We start from the raw sequence: 18,089 nt of genomic DNA, 5'->3' as shown, positions 1-18,089 counted from the left end.
GGCCCGTCTTCGCTCGCTCCCGAAGCGCCTCAGCCCCGGCCGCAAGGCAGCATGCTAGGGGGAGCTGAGCGCGCGCCAGCGGGGAGTGACGACAGCAGGCAGCCGAGCTCGGGTTGGTCGGCGTGGAAGGGGCGGCGCAGATTCTGAGAAGAGATTGGCCAGTCCGGTTTGGGCGGATGTGACGCCACCGGCAAGCCTGGCGAAGATGGGCTGTGCTCGCGGGGAGGCCGGAAGCGGCGGTACGGAGGCCGAGCGGGGATTGGCTGGGGGGGGGTCATGGCGGGGAAGAGGCGGAAGCGGAAGCGGAAGCGGGGAGGCCGGAAGCGGCGGCGCCATGGAGCTGAGCGAGATGCTGTATAACAAGTCCGAGTACATCGAGACGGTGCGGCGCCCCGCGGGCGGACGAGCAGTGGGCGGAGCCGGGGCAGCGCCGGGCCCGAGCCGGGCCCCCAGCCGCCCTCTCCCGAGCGCGGCCCTGGAGCCGGCCGGCGAGGAGCGGATCCTTCCCCTGCGCCCCAGCCGCTTGATGCGGCGCCCAGGGGCGGCGCTCCGTGAGCAGCCGGGGGCGGGGGGGGTCAGACCGGGCCCCGGAGCCCGACTCCGACGGTGAAGCCCCTGGCCCGCGGGAAGGAACAAGGCGATGATCAAGTGGTCCATCCCCTGCCCTACAGCCCCAGCTTCTGGCAGTCGGAGGTTCAGGGACACCCCGAGCACAGGGTTGTGTCCAATGGCTGATAGCCGTTGATGGACCTCTTCTCTGTGAACTGACCTGATTTTAACCTAGTTATACCTTTGGCCTCTGCAACAACCCCGTTAACAAGTCCACAGGTTGGCTGTGCGTTGCGTGAAGAAGTCTTTTTTGTTTGTTTTTAAACCTGCCTTTTCATTTCAGCGGGTGACCCCTCATTCTTGTATTATGTGAAGGGGTAAATAACACTTGCCTGTTCACTTTCTCCACCTCTCTAGCATCTCCTCCCTAGTTGTCTCTTTTGAAGCTGAACAGCCCCACTCATTTTAATCTCTCCTTGTATGGAAGCTGTTCTATGCCTCCCTGAATTTCTGTTGTCCTCGTCTGTACCTTTTCCAATTCCTACAGACACGCACGCTCTTTCTTTCTCCCCCTTTCTGAGATGGGGAGACCAGACCTGCAGGCAGTAGTCAAGGTGTGAGCACACCATGGATTTATGTAAGGGCATTATGATATTTTCTGTTTTATTAGTTGTCCCTTTTCTAATGATTCCTAACGTTCTGTTCGCTTTTTTGACTGCTGCTGCACGTTGAGCAAATGTTTACAGAGAACTATCCATGACAACTCCCAAGATCTCTTTCATGAGTGGTAACACCTAATTTAGAATCCATTATTGTTTCCAGTGTGCATTACTTTGCATTTATCAACAGGAATTTCATCTGCCATTTGGTTGCCAAGTCACTCAGTTTTTTGAGATCCCTTTGTAACTCTTTGCAGTCAGCTTTGCACTTAACTATCTTGAGTAACTTAATATCATTTCCAAATTTTGCCACCTCACTGTTCATCCCCTTTTTCCCGTTATTTATGAATATGTTGACAGCACAAGTCTCAGTATAGCTTCTTGGGCGGCCCCTGCTATTTGCCTATCTCCATTGTGAAAACTGATAATTTATTCCTGCCCCTTTTTCCTATCATTTAACCAGTTAGTCATCCATGAGAGAACCTTCCCTCTTATTCCGTGAATGCTTAGTTTGCTTTATTTCCCAGAACTCCCACAGGAGACATTGCTCCTGCCCTAAAGAGCATCCAGTCCAAGGCTGGTCTTGACAGATCGGTATGGAAGGATTGCAGAGCGGACAGGAGGATGCAGATCCTGTCTCTGCATCTGTTCTAGGTGCATGCAGGTTTTGGTATACAGGGCATCTGGGCAACCCTTGCCTGTGGGAGCTCCCACTCCAGAAGAGCAGGCTGCACTGGGAGGCCCAAAGGAAGGCGTTATCTGAGATTTTAAAAGTCTCTTTTTCGTCTTAGTAGAGTTTTTGTTTTTCCTACTTGCAGGCCACCAAATCGGGGGCGTTAGGAGAGAGGAGTATGACAAGGGTTATGGCCTAGCACATCTGTCACTTCTTCCTTGTATTCTTTAAATTACAATATTACAGTCTTGGAGCAGAGTCCCAATGGAAGATTGACTGCCAGAAGAGAGTCCGAAGAAGAGATTCAATGGAGGACAGTTGACTATTCAGCTGACACTACATTGGATCTTGCCTAAAGACTAACATCCAGGAGTCCTGGAGGCAACGTGAAAGCATTCTGTTTGCAAACTGTGTGTTATAAAATTCTATAATGAAGGTTCATTATTATAAAGGACCCCACACAATCCACAGATATAATAAGACGTTTGTATCACAAGGCTGTATTTCTGTCACTGATCGTCTCTCTGTCTCTTGGTTTCCCTCAGGCATCTGGCAACAAAGTCAGCAGACAGTCAGTGCTCTGCGGAAGCCAGAACATAGTTCTGAATGGAAAGGTGGGTAATACCAAGTCACTGGTGTACTTCTTGTAAAATCAAGCATTTCTGTGGTTTACAGTCAAACTCTCATGTGATAAATTGTATAATCAACTGTTTGACCACACTTTGATTTGTTATTAAATATAGTCAAGGCCAAATACCCAGTGTCAGATTTATTAATATGGTACAGGGAAAAGGTTCTACACAGTACAGTCTCCGAGAAGCCAAGCCATGCAGTGATGTTACATTCACCTTATGCGAGTGGTGTGCTCCCCAAGTTACACATTTTAGCTGGTATTATTTATATGATGAGTTTACAAGTTGTATATCTCTTTACATGTCACTAAAATCTAACCCATCAGTTCCATCCCTGCCCATCTTGGCTAATAGTCATTGATAGACCTATACTCCATGAACTTATCTATTTCTTTTTGTCCCAGTTCCCTAGTTTCTTGTCCTGTTCCTTCCTGATCTTTGCTTTGGATACTAGCATTCAAGGTACTGGTCCGTGAGGGTACTTCGCTAACTTGTACCAAGACATACAACAAACGTATCTTGATTTTTGATGTTTCTTAACTACTTATACCAAATGCTTACTTCAGCAAATGCAAGTAGTAGTTATGGGATACAGAGCATAATTGTACAGGGTTATGGTATAGGCCAGTTTAGATTATATTACTGTTGCAATATTTGGGCTTGCTATTAGTGCTTAATGCATACTTATATATATATATATGCGCTTGGATAATAGATAGATAGATTCCAAGACCAGTAGGGACCACTGTGATCATCTAGTCTGATCTTCTGCATAGCACAGGCCACAGAACTTCCCCAAAGTAATTCCTAGAGCAGAGATTTTACAATAATATTCAATCATGATTTTAAAAATGTGGGTGATGGAGAATCCTCCACAATCCTGGGTAAATTGTTCCAGTGGTTCTCACAGTTAAAAATTTACACCCTTATTTACAGTCTGAATTTATCTAGCTTCAACTTCTAGCTGTTGGATCAATTGCAGTACTGGGATCCAAAATCTCTGCACTCACTGTGTAGCCTTTGGGCAAGCTGCTTAACCTTTCTGTGCCTCAACCTGACTATTAGTGGAGTGGAAATAAGAACTGAACCCTTTGTATGGTGTCTTGAGGCTTCATTAATTTGTCTTGGGATGCTCTCATGAAAGGGACTTTAACAGTGAATCTGCATTTTCTGTTCTTATTCATGTGGTTTGCTCTATAGGGCCACAATTCATACACTAATATGTGCTTGTGATACAAGTTGGTGTTCCTTGGGCCCAACTGAGTCCTGCTGTAAGATATAATTTCATTGAAATTACACTAGTGCTCAGTGTGGCCCCATATATTATAATAAAGCTACTGAAAACATTGGCAGAACTTGAACTCGTTTGGCTCTGTTTCTCTTGTTTCCTAGACGATAGTTATGAATGATTGTATCATTCGTGGTGATCTGGCAAACGTAAGAGTTGGACGCCACTGTGTTGTGAAAAGCCGCAGTGTCATCAGGCCGCCTTTCAAGAAATTCAGCAAGGGGTAGGAGTTTATATTTCTTCTGTGCTATGCTGTGAGGCTTGTTAAACTGAAAGGTGAACTTAGAAGCTTTGGATTTGCTAAGAGCTGAACTCAGGGGACTGTTTCTCTTGCTACGGTTTTGCATAAATCCTCCTAAGTCAGCATTTTCTCCTAGTCCCTGCTCTGCTTTGTGAGTCAGTAATCCTGTTAAATTGCAGCATGGAAATCACTAGGCTGAACTCGGACATGTAGGTGAAGGAGAGGCTGATCTATTTATTTAAAATGTATATATTTGCCATCTTTAAGTCTAAGAATCCAAACCACTAGCAAAATATATTTAAACAATTCTGTTTAAACTTTTCAGTTCACCTTTTAAAAATACTTACTCATTTTCTAAGGCCTGAATGCAGCCTGGGACTAGCACATACTCTTCCAATGCACCTCAGCCAGATCTAACTATATTAATACCATATTTTAATAATATCTATAAAGGAAGAGTCTTGCATTGTACAATATACATCTCAGATATCTGGTACTGGAGATAACTAGGCTGGAATATTATTTGTAGGGTTCTGTTTATTTGTCCTTTGGCGTCTGTGGCTATTTAACATGCATGGAAAAACATCTCCAAACTGATCCATCAGGCTACTATACTTCCTTCTTTCAAGACCAGCCTCTGCCCTGGATGCCTATAGGAAATCAGCCAGTTAATGATAACTAGATTGTAGAGCAGTTGAGCATACCAAGTGGTTGTTTATTTGTAACAGAAAAAGATGTGTATCTAAAAATGTGTGTGTGTGTTTGTATGTTAGTTGTCATGTGTGGCCCAATCCTGCAATGAGAGGTGGACCAGGGATCCCTGCACTCACATGAAGCTCCATCTGAATGCAGTGATTGCTCATGTATACACATTGCAGGGTCCAGGGCTTTAGATACCATATTCCAGCAATAGTCTCCCAGAGTTGAGGAATTTCTAATATAAACTGCATGCTTGAAATTAATTTAACTTTAAAATGCCCTGTCGGACTGACTTTCTTCATCAAAAGAAGCAAAATAGACACAACCATTTTTTTTCCCCCTTTGCAGTGGGTCTCTTATGACCCACTTGTATCTAATACCTTGACTGAAGCATTGGCAAAAGAAATCCCTAAAGATTCCCATGTCTAAATGCACACTCAACCCACTGGCCTTTATTTACATCTAATCCGAACATAGAGCTGTCCTTTGGGACCATGTATCACCTATAGATATTTTGAATTAACCTTCGTACCCAGTCATGGGCTATTATGGCCTTCTCAATGTTTATCAGTAGATGGCCGCATAAGGATTAAAATCACTTAATCATTCTGAACTTTTAGATTTCATTGATTTATTCTTCTCATTCCCGCTTCCCACTCCGGCTCTTAATACAAAATGCTTTAACAGGCAGCTGACCTAAAGCTCCTAAACAGCACATTAAGCCCAGAAAATGTCAGACTTTGTGTGTTCAGTGTCCTAGCTGCCTTCTTGGAATTTAATAGTTAAAATTCAGTATTCAAAAGAGAACAGATTTAATGGTTTTTTTCTCCTGTGGAGTTTCAAATACAGATAGTTGCTTCATTATTTGAGCCTATTTGTGACAGCCAGAGAGGTACCTCTGCCCTGAAAAGCTTATGGTCCGTTGGGGCAGTATCACAAACCAGTTAGTGTTAATGCTTTATTCAGCCATAGCCAGCTCTCAACCTCAATCCCTGTTCCTCAGGCACAAGTGACATGCAGGGAACAAAACTGGAGTGCGTCATGTGCTGACAATCTCTGGCCAGCAGCTCAGACAGCATAATTTAGAGCAACTCTTGAGCTGCGGTTTTAGGCCCCATCCAGTCCCAGGAGCAGAAAGGGGGTTTAGAGCCACTTTTTTCCACCTTCCTTCCTCTAAGTAGAGCTTAGACAGACCCAGGGATTCAGACCTTAAATTGTTTTTAAAAACACCATCTTGGTGATATTTTCATATGACCACAGAATCTTCTGCTGTGACTGTTACAAGGTGCCTGGTTTGCAAACAGTTGCAGGACACAGTTTAATTCATGAGCAAATGAATGAGCACAGTCCTTGGCTGTGCCCCTAGAGATGTCCTGCTTGAATGTCCTCCAATACTCAACTTCTCAGGCAGTGCCCTAGAATCGAAGTGTCTGGTGCACTAGTAACACAGACACATTAAAGAGCTGCTGGAGTTAGAAGGCAGCAATGCTTCAAGTTTGTAACAGTCAAGCTGGAAGGATGGTCCAGTGATTAGGGCACTAGCCTAGGACTTGAAACCCAGGTTCAATTCCCTGATGTACCATTAGCTTCCTATGTGACCTTTGGCAAGCCACACAGGCGCTCTGTGCCTCAGTTCCCCATCTGTCCAATGGGGAGAACTGCACTGCCCTGTTCATGGGGATGTTGAGAGGATAAATACATTAAAAGATTGTGAGGTGCACAGATACTGTGGCGACGAGGGTCAGATAAGCACCTCAGACAGAATGTCCATGAAGTCTTGGCTGGCAGGACCTACTTGTATCCCTGCATGCTGGTTTGGCTTCTCCTTGTGTGCCCTTCCCCCTCTCTCCCTGCACTAACGCCTATTACAAAAGGTTAATGGTTATCAGTTGGCTTGGTTTGAAAAGTTGCTTGATCATCATGAGGAATTAATATGAAATGCACCGTCTCTGACCAGATCTGTCTTGGCTCCAGGCCCTGCCTTTGGCAAGCTGGTGAGGGTACGGACACTTACATGATTTTGGGTTTAATGGTATTGTGGATTCATCGGTGCTGCAGAGCCTGAGCAAATAACCCCTTCTCCTTCTCCAGAGTTGCTTTCTTCCCTCTCCACATCGGTGATCATGTGTTTATAGAAGAAGACTGTGTTGTCAATGCAGCCCAGATCGGCTCCTACGTTCACATAGGCAAGAATTGTGTCATTGTAAGTACGTGTGGTCAGTCTTCTTTCTTTAAACCCCTCAAATACAGTTAAGAACTTGTACTTCCTTTTGCTGGTTCAGGGCATCAGGGAAATTCCCATCCTTGGGTTAAGAGAGATGGACTAACTTTGGATTGGACCAGAGGTTTCCATACACTGGAACAGATGCTAGCCAGGGGTGATTTGTATTGCTATGGATGGTCCCCACTTTGATGACTCTCCTCATATAATACCCCCTCCCTCAGCTTGGAGCTTGAAAACTCTTTGGGGGCAGAGACTGTGCTCTTTTGTATTGAGAATGCTTCTGAAGCAAAGGAGCTACCAAAACCGTAACTGGTCCCTCAGGCTCCTGGAGCTTAGTGTGAGGAGTCTGTGCTGGACCTGAGTGCACCTCTGTTGCACGCCTTCCAGTCAGGTGTGTATGCGCTCTGCTCTACAACAGAGCTTGAGATTGGGCTTTGGGGAAGGGCAGCACATACAGCTGACTGGGAAACAGCAGGTGCTAGCAGTGTTCTGGAACTGGCACAGTAACTGAGGTCTAGAAAGCCTTGAATAATAGGCCTAAGGCAAGTGTGGAGTTTGCCTGACCACGCCCAAGGGGGTCACTTGTGTAATTGATTATGCCGTTAGTGACACTGCCTTATTTTAGTTGAGAACAACCTCTGGATTCTACATTTATACCCACTGATAATGCTAGATCCTGCAGCCTACTCAGCTGCTTCAGAGGGAAAAAGGCAGCCAGCTGTAGTTCAGATTAACCGATACACCTTACGCCAAACATGTGCCCATAACACTAGGTCTTTATCAGACATCAAACACTGCAAAGCCACATTGCCTTCTGCTCCACAGAAACCTGGAGTTGGGGAGGTGCCAGCATGTACTGCCTGGAAATGATCAAAGCTAGATGGGAAGGCAGGAATGAGCCAGTGGTATGAAGAGGGAAGAATGCAATAATGTCTTTAAATGGCTTAATGCTGACAGGCAGGAAAAATGAGGGTGGGTGTAATTAAATGTGGTAAAAAGGCCCTTTCTGAGAGCTGTGACCTTATTACCTGAGACACAGAATCCCTAATATGCAGGGACATACACTTAGGTTTCAGTTCCTCAAGGAAAATGATGGCTACTTCTCCACTGTCTGGTTTATTCCCCTTCCTTGCAGCACATGGCACCTTCAGTTTCTTCTCTCCAAGAGTAACTCGTGCAGGCAGGAGAGGCCCCAAGGGCTCCTTTTTCAGAGCCAATGTCCCAGGGGTATCTCTCACAAGTCAAACCAGGCTGGAAGACTTTAGAAAAGTCTCATGAAGAAACTGAGATACCATGGCATTGTGAGGCCTCTATAGCTCCTATCTGCCTGTAATGAATGGCCAAATAATGACTCCCATTAGAAATGGCTTTCTGTATCAGTTGGCAGTTTATCATCAAGATTAATGTGCAGTTTGCTGTATCATCATTTGGATAAATGAATGTATGGAGCATTAATTGCTAATCTTTTCAGACAGGCTCCCAAGTGTCTTTGAACAGAGTGACTCTTTCAAAAAGGTTAATGTCCTGAGTTTCATTAAATATTGCAGCAATTTCAGTCTAATCGCTGTTGCCTGTTTCAAAGACATGCTTGTTCTTTTCAAACATTGTGTTTACACAAGGCTAGACAAGTGGACGTCCCTATTAATTGCTATTTGTTTCTGGGCTTTGTCTGCCTCTTTAAGCCAAATAAGAGCAGTTGGGTTATCAGCACGCATTAGCAATTGCTGATGTCAGGGTATCCAGAGGAGAGAGTGGGGCTCAGCTCAGCTCTGATATAGATAGTGCCAAACAGTCAAGGTTATTGAGTACTGCAATGGGGAATATGTTGCCCAATTACTGCATGGGTAGGACTACCAATTCCAACTTGAATATCTACTTACCTGAAGTGGCTTGTTTTAATATGCAAATCCCTACTATGCATTTATGAGGAACACACAGTTTTTCCACACAAGACAATCTCTACTAGTTCGTGTTGATCTGTAAAACATTAAAGTTTGCAATGTATGTTAACGCACAAGAAGTTATTGTTGGCCAAAGCTACATAAAACATTTTTATAACTACTCAAAGTGTATGAAAGCAAATAAAAAAAACTAGTAACTCTTACTGAATGCACTAGTGATTTCTAGACTGCCAGCATGGGAGTAAGGGCTTATCGAAACTAGAACATTTTTGCTGCTTTAATTGTGCTAATATAATTTAAGGGGCATTTGCTGTTGTGTGTGGATGGAGTATAAGGGCAACATATCAGTACAGCTGATTTTGCTTCCCAAATCAGAAATAAGCTATACCAATATAAGGTAGCTTTATCCAGTATAACTGCATCTATATTAGGCCTTATACAAGTACAACTATTGGTTTTGTTTGTTTTTTTAAAAAAATCACACCCCTAACCAACATTATGCTGATATAACTTCTAGTATAGACCAGGCCTAATAGTGAAATCAGCAATCAGAGCTGAGAGAAGAACCCTGGGTTGCAGGCAGACATCTTGCTTCTTACAGACAGCCCTCATGTTGACTTTGACTAATAAAGAGCAGTCAGACTCACTTTTGAATATTAGAGACACGAGTAGGAGTAAGACACAGTGTGGTGGTGGTGTTATACAATCAAACAGAATCCGGTCTTTGTTTCAGGGTCGTAGGTGTGTTTTGAAAGACTGCTGCAAAATTCTAGCCAACACAGTTCTACCCCCTGAAACTGTGGTCCCACCTTTTACAGTCTTTTCAGGCTGCCCAGGTAAAGTCCATTTAATTTTACTTCCAGTATAAATTCAGCTAACTTGTATCCTGATATTTAAAAGAAATACAACACCCTGATGTGGAGAAGGCCAGGTAGGCTCCTTGGTTGCACTGTCTTATAGTAATAGAGTTGGGGGGGAAGTGCTCAGTGAACTGAAAAGTAACAATTCTAACCAATGGACCTCACTGTCTGAGGATATTATTGGGACAGGAGTTTAGTAGGAGTAAGCATAGCATCTGCGCATTCAATAGCTAGGTTAATATGGCTAGGGCTTGTCAGTCTGATTGCCAGCTCGGACCATTCTTAGTTACAGAATTGCTTCCTATCAGAGCTCAGAATCAGCAACATGACCGATCAAGCATCCAGCATTCCACAAGCAGTTCTTCTTTGGCATCAAGAGTCTCCTTCTCTTCTCTGCCATATGCTCTGGATTTGCAGGTGCCTCCATAAACACAGCTGGAGAGGCTCCTGTTAGACCACTGTGCATGTGCTACATATATGGGGAGAGGCTCCTGTTAGACTACCCCTCTGTGCTGGTACAGAGCCCACCCCAACAGCACTGCTGACCATACTGGAGGTGTCAATGTTCCAGTCATTTGGAAACAGCAGTGGTGGAAAGGTCAATGTAACCTTTGTTACTAGCCTTCCTTTAGGAAAGAGCTTTCATGACCCTTGTTTATCTAGGATGGGTGTAAGCTATTAAGAGATCTAGCTGGAGACAGACTGCCTTACTGCATCTCTTAGGGGATGATAGGGGAAGCCACACTTTTGTATTGATCTACATGAGAGCAGTGTCCCTACACAAGCCCATGGGTTGCTCTATATACTGCAGGTTAAACAGCATAAATACTAGTGGAGAAGCTGAATAAAACTCTTCAGGCTCACTGCTTCCCAAGAGAACACTTGCATTCATGCTCTTCTTGGTTTTTCAGGGCTCTTCTCTGGAGAACTCCCAGAATGCACCCAAGAGCTGATGATTGATGTTACAAAGAGCTATTACCAGAAGTTCTTGCCACTTACTCAGGTCTAGTAGCCAATTTACTGTGTTTCAGAGAAGTGAAGGCACTATAGGGAGCTTTGGGGGATGGGAGGGATGTTTAATGAGCTCTGCTGTTTGGAGTGGCATGTCCCCGCTCTGTGCTATTAACACTACAGCTCCAGCAAGCAGAACCTTGTGAAAAGTTCCTATGTCATGTTTAAACTTTGTATATTTGCTCAAATGTATTTCATTCCATGTTGTCTGGGAGGTGTGCCATTCGACATTTTGGGGTTGGAGTGCAGTTACAATTCCCACTAGATTAATGCATTCTGCTGCAACTGAGCAATGAGGCAGGATCGTACTGTAAATACTTCCTAGCCAAAGTGAATTGCACACATCTGTTCTATTCAGCTTCAAAGCCATTGTGTCTGACTCTTAGAAATAACCTTCATTCTTGAACAGAGCGGCTGTGTGGCCAACATCTTCATTAAGGGTGACTACTGTAAATACTTACTCTGTCCAAGTAAGAGCCAGGATTTTCCTTCATCTCCCCTCTAGCCCGTGGACCGAGATTCTCTCCCACACTAAGAATAGAACATCCTCTGCCTCCCTTGGCTACTGAAAAGCTTGAAGCAAGCTTAGCTTCCCTGACTCCTACCCCACAGGCCTATGGGCTGAGTCTTGGCTTTCTCTGCCCTGTGTGAAGGGACACGTCTCATCATCTGGTTACTTCCAGCAGTAGGGACATTTACCTCCACTAATCCCAGATGCCTTGCAGGGTTAGTTTTCATGGCTGATGCCCATTTTCCTTCTGAGCATCATGCAGCTCAGAGTCAAATGGGATTATGGAAAGAGGATGCCCCCTGCTGCATTGAATTATCTGGAACCAGAAGTGGGAGCATGTGGCATTTGTCCAGGGTTGCAGTGCTGCACGGGGCACAGCCTATTGGCACCTCTTACTTACAATGTAAAACTAACATGAAAAAATCAAATCCCTAGAAAAAGTAGCGTCTGAACAAATGCCAAAATGCCACTCTAAGCACAATTCTTATGGAGGTAGCCTGTGTGCCTAATTCACATAAGGCTACAAACTCCACACACTTGACTCCTGTAGGGTGGGCCCTGCCAAGGATAAACAGAGTCTCCTCATGTTAGATTGTATTCAAACTTAACATTTCCCCTTCCCTGCTGAACGTGGGGGCCTCTGTAGGGTATCTTACATGGACCGGGGAGCCAGGGTGCATGGCAGTAGTGTTGTAGGCATGCAGTGGTGAGAATAGTAGCGACGGGCCTTTAGCTGTTTTGTCTCACGTAGGGCTCTGACACACATTAACTAGCAGCTATATAAATACTAAGTGTGTTGTAACTACAGTTAATCAAATGTAACACCACTGTCTGGTTTGTTTGTATTTTTTACTGTACATAAATTAAAAGCCTCTTATATGGGTCAAGTGACTTGAAAGTTGTAACTTTCCAAGTCCAATTGCTCTGAAAGCAGAGTAAGCTTTCTGCCAAGGGCACTGAGTTCCTGCTGTGTTGGACTCATTCCACATTCTGTTGTTCAGAGAGAGGCACCTGAACGATTTATTATCAGGCATTTAGTTTGAGTGCATTAAAGAGCCTTTTGCATCACCAAAAACAGAATAACTTGTGCTGTTGCTGTCCGTTTCACCTGTATACCTAGAAACAGAAAAATGAAATTCTAGGGCCACTGACAGGAAACTGTCCTGAAAAACTCTGACAAACACTTACTGACCTTGCACAAAACTATTCACTCAGCTTTAATGTGATAACAGGCCCCAGCCAAAAAAAGACTACTAACTCCAGCCAGGCAGAGAACGGAAGGTGGGTATAAACAGTTGATGAAGGTAAGAACCCTCCAGTTTTGCCAAGTAGCAATTAAAAGAGGCAGTGGTAAAGGCATCCTTTAAAAACTGGAATTCCAACCCGAGTGAGGAAAATAGAAAGAACCATGAACTCTGGCAAATCAAATATAATTAGGCAGGTCAAAAAAGAATTTGAAAAGCATCTAGCAAAAGACACAACCTAACTAACAGCAATTTTTTTAACTATATCAGAAGCAGGAGGCCTCTCAAACAAGCAGTGGGGCCACTGGAAGACTGAAGTGCTAAATGAGCACTCAGGGAAGACAAGGCCAGTGCAGAGAAGCTAAATGAATTCTTTCCATCAGTCTTCACTGCAGAGGATGTGATGGAGATTCCCACACCTGACCCATTCCTTTTTAGGTGACAAATCTGAGACATTTTCCCTGATTAAGGTGTCAATAACTGAGTTTTTGGAACAAATTGCTAAATTAAACAGTAGTAAGTCACCAGTATCAGATGGCTTTCACCTACGAGTTCTGAAGGAACTCATGTGAAATTGCAAAACTACTGACTGTGGCATGTAACCCATTGCTTCAATCAGCCTCTGTACCAGGTGACTGGAGGAGAGCTAATGTGACTGATTTTTTTAAAAAGGCTTCAGAGAGAATCCTGGCAATTACAGGCTGGTAAACCTAACTTGAGTACCAGGCAAATTGGTTGGAACTCTAGTGAAGAACAGAATTACCAAATACACGGATGGACGTGATGTGTTGGGGAAAAGTCAACAAGCCTTTTGTAAAGGGACATCGTGCCTCACCAATCTATTAGAATTCTTTGAGGTTGTCAACAAGCATGTGAATAAGAGTGATCCAGTGGATATAGTGTACTTGAACTTTCAGAAAGCCTTTGCTTAACAGCTTTTGGTACGGGACCTTGTCAAAGTGAGCAGTCATGGCATAAGAGGGGAAGTCCTCTCATGGATCCGTAACAGGTTATAAAATAGGAAACAAAATAAATGGACAGTTTTCAAAGTGGAAAGAGGTAAATAGCAGGGTCCCCCAAGGATCTGTACTGGGACCACTGCTATTCAACATATTCATAAATGATCTGGCAGAAGGGGTATACAGTGAAGTGGCAAAATTTGCAGATGATACAAAGTTACTCAAAATAATTAAATCCAAAGCTGTGAAGAGTTACAAAGGGATCTCTCAAAATTGGGTTACTGAGCAACAAAATGGCAGGTGAAATTCAGTTTTTGGTTTAAACCCATTTCCAGAGGTCTCTTAACACTTTGGTCCTGCATTGGCTAACCAGATCCATTCAGTGGGTGCAACTGTATTTAAGTAAAGTTTAAGAAACCCTGTGAAACTGGGCCTGGAGCCAGATGTTGCTGGAGGCTTAAAGAGCTTTACTGTACATTTCTCTTTGGGTGACCTTGCCTGAGTTTAGTGTGATGAAAAGGTGATGATGGGCCAGGGCCTGCTGCCTTTTCACCTAAGCAGAGCAAGTATTAAGTCAGATGTTCTTGGCATGGGAGGACATTGTGTCCTGTTGCTAAGTGAGCTTAACTGCTGAAAGGATTTGACCCTCCTGTCTATTCCCCTCATGGCCTCTCCATAGAAAAGCAAGAGTTATGTACTCTGCAGCTGTCAGGCACGTGCACATAGATTGACGCCTGGAAGATCACATGCCCAGACACACAAACTGCTGAGCTTCTTGCATGATCACATGGAAGTTAGACATGGAGTAGCTGCAATAACATGTTAAGTCATGTTGCAGAGTGGCACCGATGCTACCAACCATCTCTTTGCTGACTGACCAAGGCAGCTCTATGCTTGGCAAGAGAGGGCCAGCAGAAGGGTCCAGCTCTATGCATGTTACCATGATGTCCATGTCTTCAGAGTCTCAACACCACACAGGGCATTTCACAAGGATTTCTTGATTGGTGACCACACCTGGGCATTGTGAAGTTAGTAAAAGGGGAAAACCCCTCTGGAAGATGGGAGCTACTTTTGGATGGTAGAATTAAGGGGGTGTAGTCAAAAGCCATTTGGATGAGTGAGGGGACGTGCTATGGCTCTCCATGCACTAGGATAGCGCTATCTGGTGCTGTGGGGTGTTAGCCCAGCTGTCCAGCCGGGGCCTGCAGGTGCAGGGCTGCCCAGGCACGTGTCCGCATGGAATCCCCTTTTATCATACTGAGCTGCCACGCTGCTGCCTCAATGACCATCTGTTTTGTTGTCTTTGTTAAGGTGGCCTCTGCCAGGGCCTAAAGACCAAGTCACCAGCGAAGACCTCACAAACGCAGCCCTGTTAAAATCCCCTAGATCTGGCCCCTTTAACCTGCATCCTCTGGAGCATCGCTCTGTCCGGGCTCGTCTCTGAACCTCTACCTGCCGGCTGGCTGTACTAACTCGAATGATGAAGTGTTCCTAGGTTTGTGCCTGTCACCATTGCCTCCTGGGAGTTGTTGTTTTCTGGTGTCTACAATTAGCCTGATACAGTAGAATGAACCACAACTTCCAAGAGGAGGCTTTGCTGCACAGCTCTGGAGCAAATGGCCACAGTGGAGCTAGTTGGCTTTGGGGGCAATGGAGACTCCGCTACTGGATTCCTCTGTTCAGGAACCTTTTAAAAACATTCTCACTTGCTTAAACAATAAACCAACCCTGCATTCTGCCACCATACTGCTTTGTGGGCCATGAATGCCCTGCCCTTGATGGGCCAGGGCTGTTGGTAGCATTACGCCATGCTCAAATGCTTTGTTTGAAGTATAAACAGGGCTCAGAAACTTAACAAAAATCAGAGCTTTAGGAAGCTGCCTTCTCCCAGCTTGTGCTTCCACGATAGCTGGGGTCAGCCACAAAGGAGATTTCACTATCGCTCCAAGCCTTGTGAGCATTGTGTAACTGCTGGCTATCATAGGGCCCTGCCACAAGAGGAATGGGCCCCAGGAGCATTGGTGGGGGTCAGACCTGCTCTACAAAGACCAGAGCCCCCAGGCCAGGCCAGAGATTTCTTGGAACTAGTTGACCAATTGGCTGCAATATTAGTGACTTGCAGGGCCTAGTGTTGGCTCCTAACCTGTGTCTAGCACTCCAGCTTCGGAAGAGCCATGAACTCTCAAGTCCTTTCTAGAAAAGATCTTAATGCCTCTAGCTTGAGGTACCAGTTAGCCAGTATTTATTTAAACTTAGCAGCAGAGTCTTCTGGGAGGGGCCAGCTCACTGCTTACAAAGGTGCCGTGTATCAGCTGGGGCTGTATTTTGAGTCATCCTCACACTCCTGGGGTTACATGAAGCTGGTTTGGTTAATGGGGAGGAGAAACCAGGGCAGGGATATTTGTAAATTAACATAAAACACTGACCTCACCCCTGTTTGCAGTTCATGCAAGCTGTTAACAGTGAGCAGAGCTCCTAGCAAATTCATGGGGGCCCTAGGCCCAGCCAGCTCGCAGGGCAGAGCCAGGCACACGGGCCTTTTTCCCTGTTATGGTATAAAGGGAGCAGGAACCTATTTCACTGGAACATGGAGCTTAGGTGTCCAGTGGCAATGCCCGGGTGCTGCAAGAAACAGGCCTTTGGGCAGGTACCAGCTGATGTGGGCTAACAATGTCATTGTGCAAGTCTCTAGCTAGCGCGTGTTCTGCCCTGAAACAGGCAAGCTGGCTTGCATTTGCTGGGGGAAAGGGAGAGGGGGTGCGTGCCTGCCTGCCACTGAGCAAAACAGCTCACTGGGGGCCAGAGGCGTTCCTTCCTGCATGGGCATCCATGAGAGAAGCACGGATTGCTGACCAGAGGGGCAAGCAGCAGGCTCTTGATAACAATGACTAGAGTCTCGGCTGGATGCACATAGCTGGGGGAGGAGGAATCACTTCTCCCACCACTGCTGTTGGAGCAGAGCCCAGCATCCATCCCCAGCACCATAGGTCAGGTGTGAAGAGCGTCACCTTCATAACTGCAGGGGACAGTTGGGACAGCAGAATGGAACTGCCCAGTTTTGAATTTAGCCAGGATAGGAGTTAACTGCCCCTCCCCCCTTGCACAAAGCGCCACGCATCTTCAACCATCATGAATGGAGTAGGCACCTCGGAGGGAGCGGGAAAACAGAACTTCCAGCAGCATACTGGCCCCTAGCACAATGCACCGAGTCGGTGCTGAGGGTTCTCTCCAAAGAACCCTGCCCTTGAACACGCAGTTTCCACGATATGCATCTGAGGAAGTGAGCTGTAGCTCACGAAAGCTTATGCTCTAATAAATTGGTTAGTCTCTAAGGTGCCACAAGTCCTCCTTTTCTTTTTGCGAATACAGACTAACCCGGCTGCTACTCTGAAACCTGCCCTTGAACAGTTCTTCCCCCAGTATGCCAGATAGGGTCTCTCACTCGCTCTGTATTCAGTCTTTTTGCTAATACAACTAGCAGTGCTGTTTGACAGTTTCAGTGCAGCTGTGCCCTGGGCTGACGGTGTCAATGACTCTTCCACCATCATCTCCAAATTTCCCCTCCACTCTGACCACTGCATGGCTCTCCTCTCCAGTGGATAGTCTGGAAGCAATGGACCGTACTAGATATGAAAGGCCATGGCCCTATTTGTCCTAGCACAACTTCCCTTAAGGCAAATGGGCATCCCAGACACGTGCCATGAGGGAGAAGAGACTTGTCTTTATTACACTGATTTTGCCATCTGCTGCATCAGAGAATGAGACACCAGCAAAAATAACCAAATAACTTCATAAAAAGGAAGCCAGCCACAGCACCTTGTGCAGTGATCATGTCTCACTAGGCGAGGCCTGGTCAGTAGCTGGGATCTGCAAGGAGCAGTGTTGGTAACAGTGATCAAGGGCGCCAAGGTGGGCTCACAGGCGGAGCTCTTAACTGCACAGTATTAGTGTGAAAAGAACAGGAGGACTTGTGGCACCTTAGAGACTAACCAATTTATTTGAGCATAAGCTTTCGTGGGCTACAGCTCACTTCATCGGATGTAGCTCATGAAAGCGTATGCTCAAATAAATTGGTTAGTCTCTAAGGTGCCACAAGTACTCCTTTTCTTTTTGCGAATACAGACTAACAGGGCTGTTACTCTGAAACCAGTATTAGTGTGGAATGTGAGTTCTGCAGAGAGGTGCTTCTCCCAGCTTGTGCCCCTGGGGCAGGGAGTCAGTGTTTGTTTACAAACAGAGGCAGGGTGATTAAGATAAGAAAAGGCTGGTAATTACATTGAGGATCTGGCCTTGTAAAACAGGAATCCCTGGAGGGCGGGGGGAGTGAGGGAAAGAGAAGACCAGGACTCAGAAGAAATACAGCCAAGCCCTCTGAGCCAAGGTTAGGTTCAGAAACAAGGAAGATGGGAGGGGCATAAGTGAAAAGAAGGGGCCAAAACCCAGGGAAGGGATAGCAGTGGTATAAAGAAGTTCCCACTCTACTGCAAGTTGGCAAACCAAGCAATTCTGGTCTTGTCTGGAGGTTTCTACATGCGGAGAACTGGGTTCTCCACCTGAAAACAGGAGCATTTTGAGTCCTGGGGAGAGGGGCGAGAGCAGAAGGGACAGACAAGTGATCCCTTTAGACCACTGTTCTCT

The 18,089-nt window shown here is 45.6% G+C and overlaps 1 protein-coding gene across 1 annotated transcript; it reads left to right on the top strand.

Moving 5' to 3' along the window:
• The first annotated feature begins 299 nt into the window (after positions 1-299).
• On the top strand, positions 300-15,197 carry DCTN5 (dynactin subunit 5). Its single transcript, XM_084640830.1, has 7 exons — positions 300-382; positions 2,427-2,495; positions 3,906-4,024; positions 6,833-6,944; positions 9,600-9,702; positions 10,638-10,729; positions 14,763-15,197. The coding sequence occupies exons 1-7, from the start codon at positions 335-337 to the stop codon at positions 14,781-14,783; spliced, it is 564 nt and encodes a 187-aa protein (XP_084496956.1). The 5' UTR covers positions 300-334; the 3' UTR covers positions 14,784-15,197.
• The last annotated feature ends 2,892 nt before the right edge of the window (positions 15,198-18,089 follow it).

The sequence above is a fragment of the Lepidochelys olivacea genome, assembly GCF_965140295.1.
Source record: "Lepidochelys olivacea isolate rLepOli2 genome assembly, chromosome: 10".
NCBI classification, from domain to species: domain Eukaryota; kingdom Metazoa; phylum Chordata; order Testudines; family Cheloniidae; genus Lepidochelys; species Lepidochelys olivacea.
This window is presented reverse-complemented; position numbering and strand designations above follow the sequence as displayed.

Bases quoted from the DNA above. Each gene is read 5' to 3' on its own strand.
- DCTN5 (XM_084640830.1), top strand. From the start codon at position 335: ATGGAGCTGAGCGAGATGCTGTATAACAAGTCCGAGTACATCGAGACG. The intron at 383-2,426 runs GTGCGGCGCCCC...GGTTTCCCTCAG, and splicing joins AGTCCGAGTACATCGAGACG to GCATCTGGCAACAAAGTCAG. The intron at 6,945-9,599 runs GTAAGTACGTGT...TCTTTGTTTCAG, and splicing joins TAGGCAAGAATTGTGTCATT to GGTCGTAGGTGTGTTTTGAA.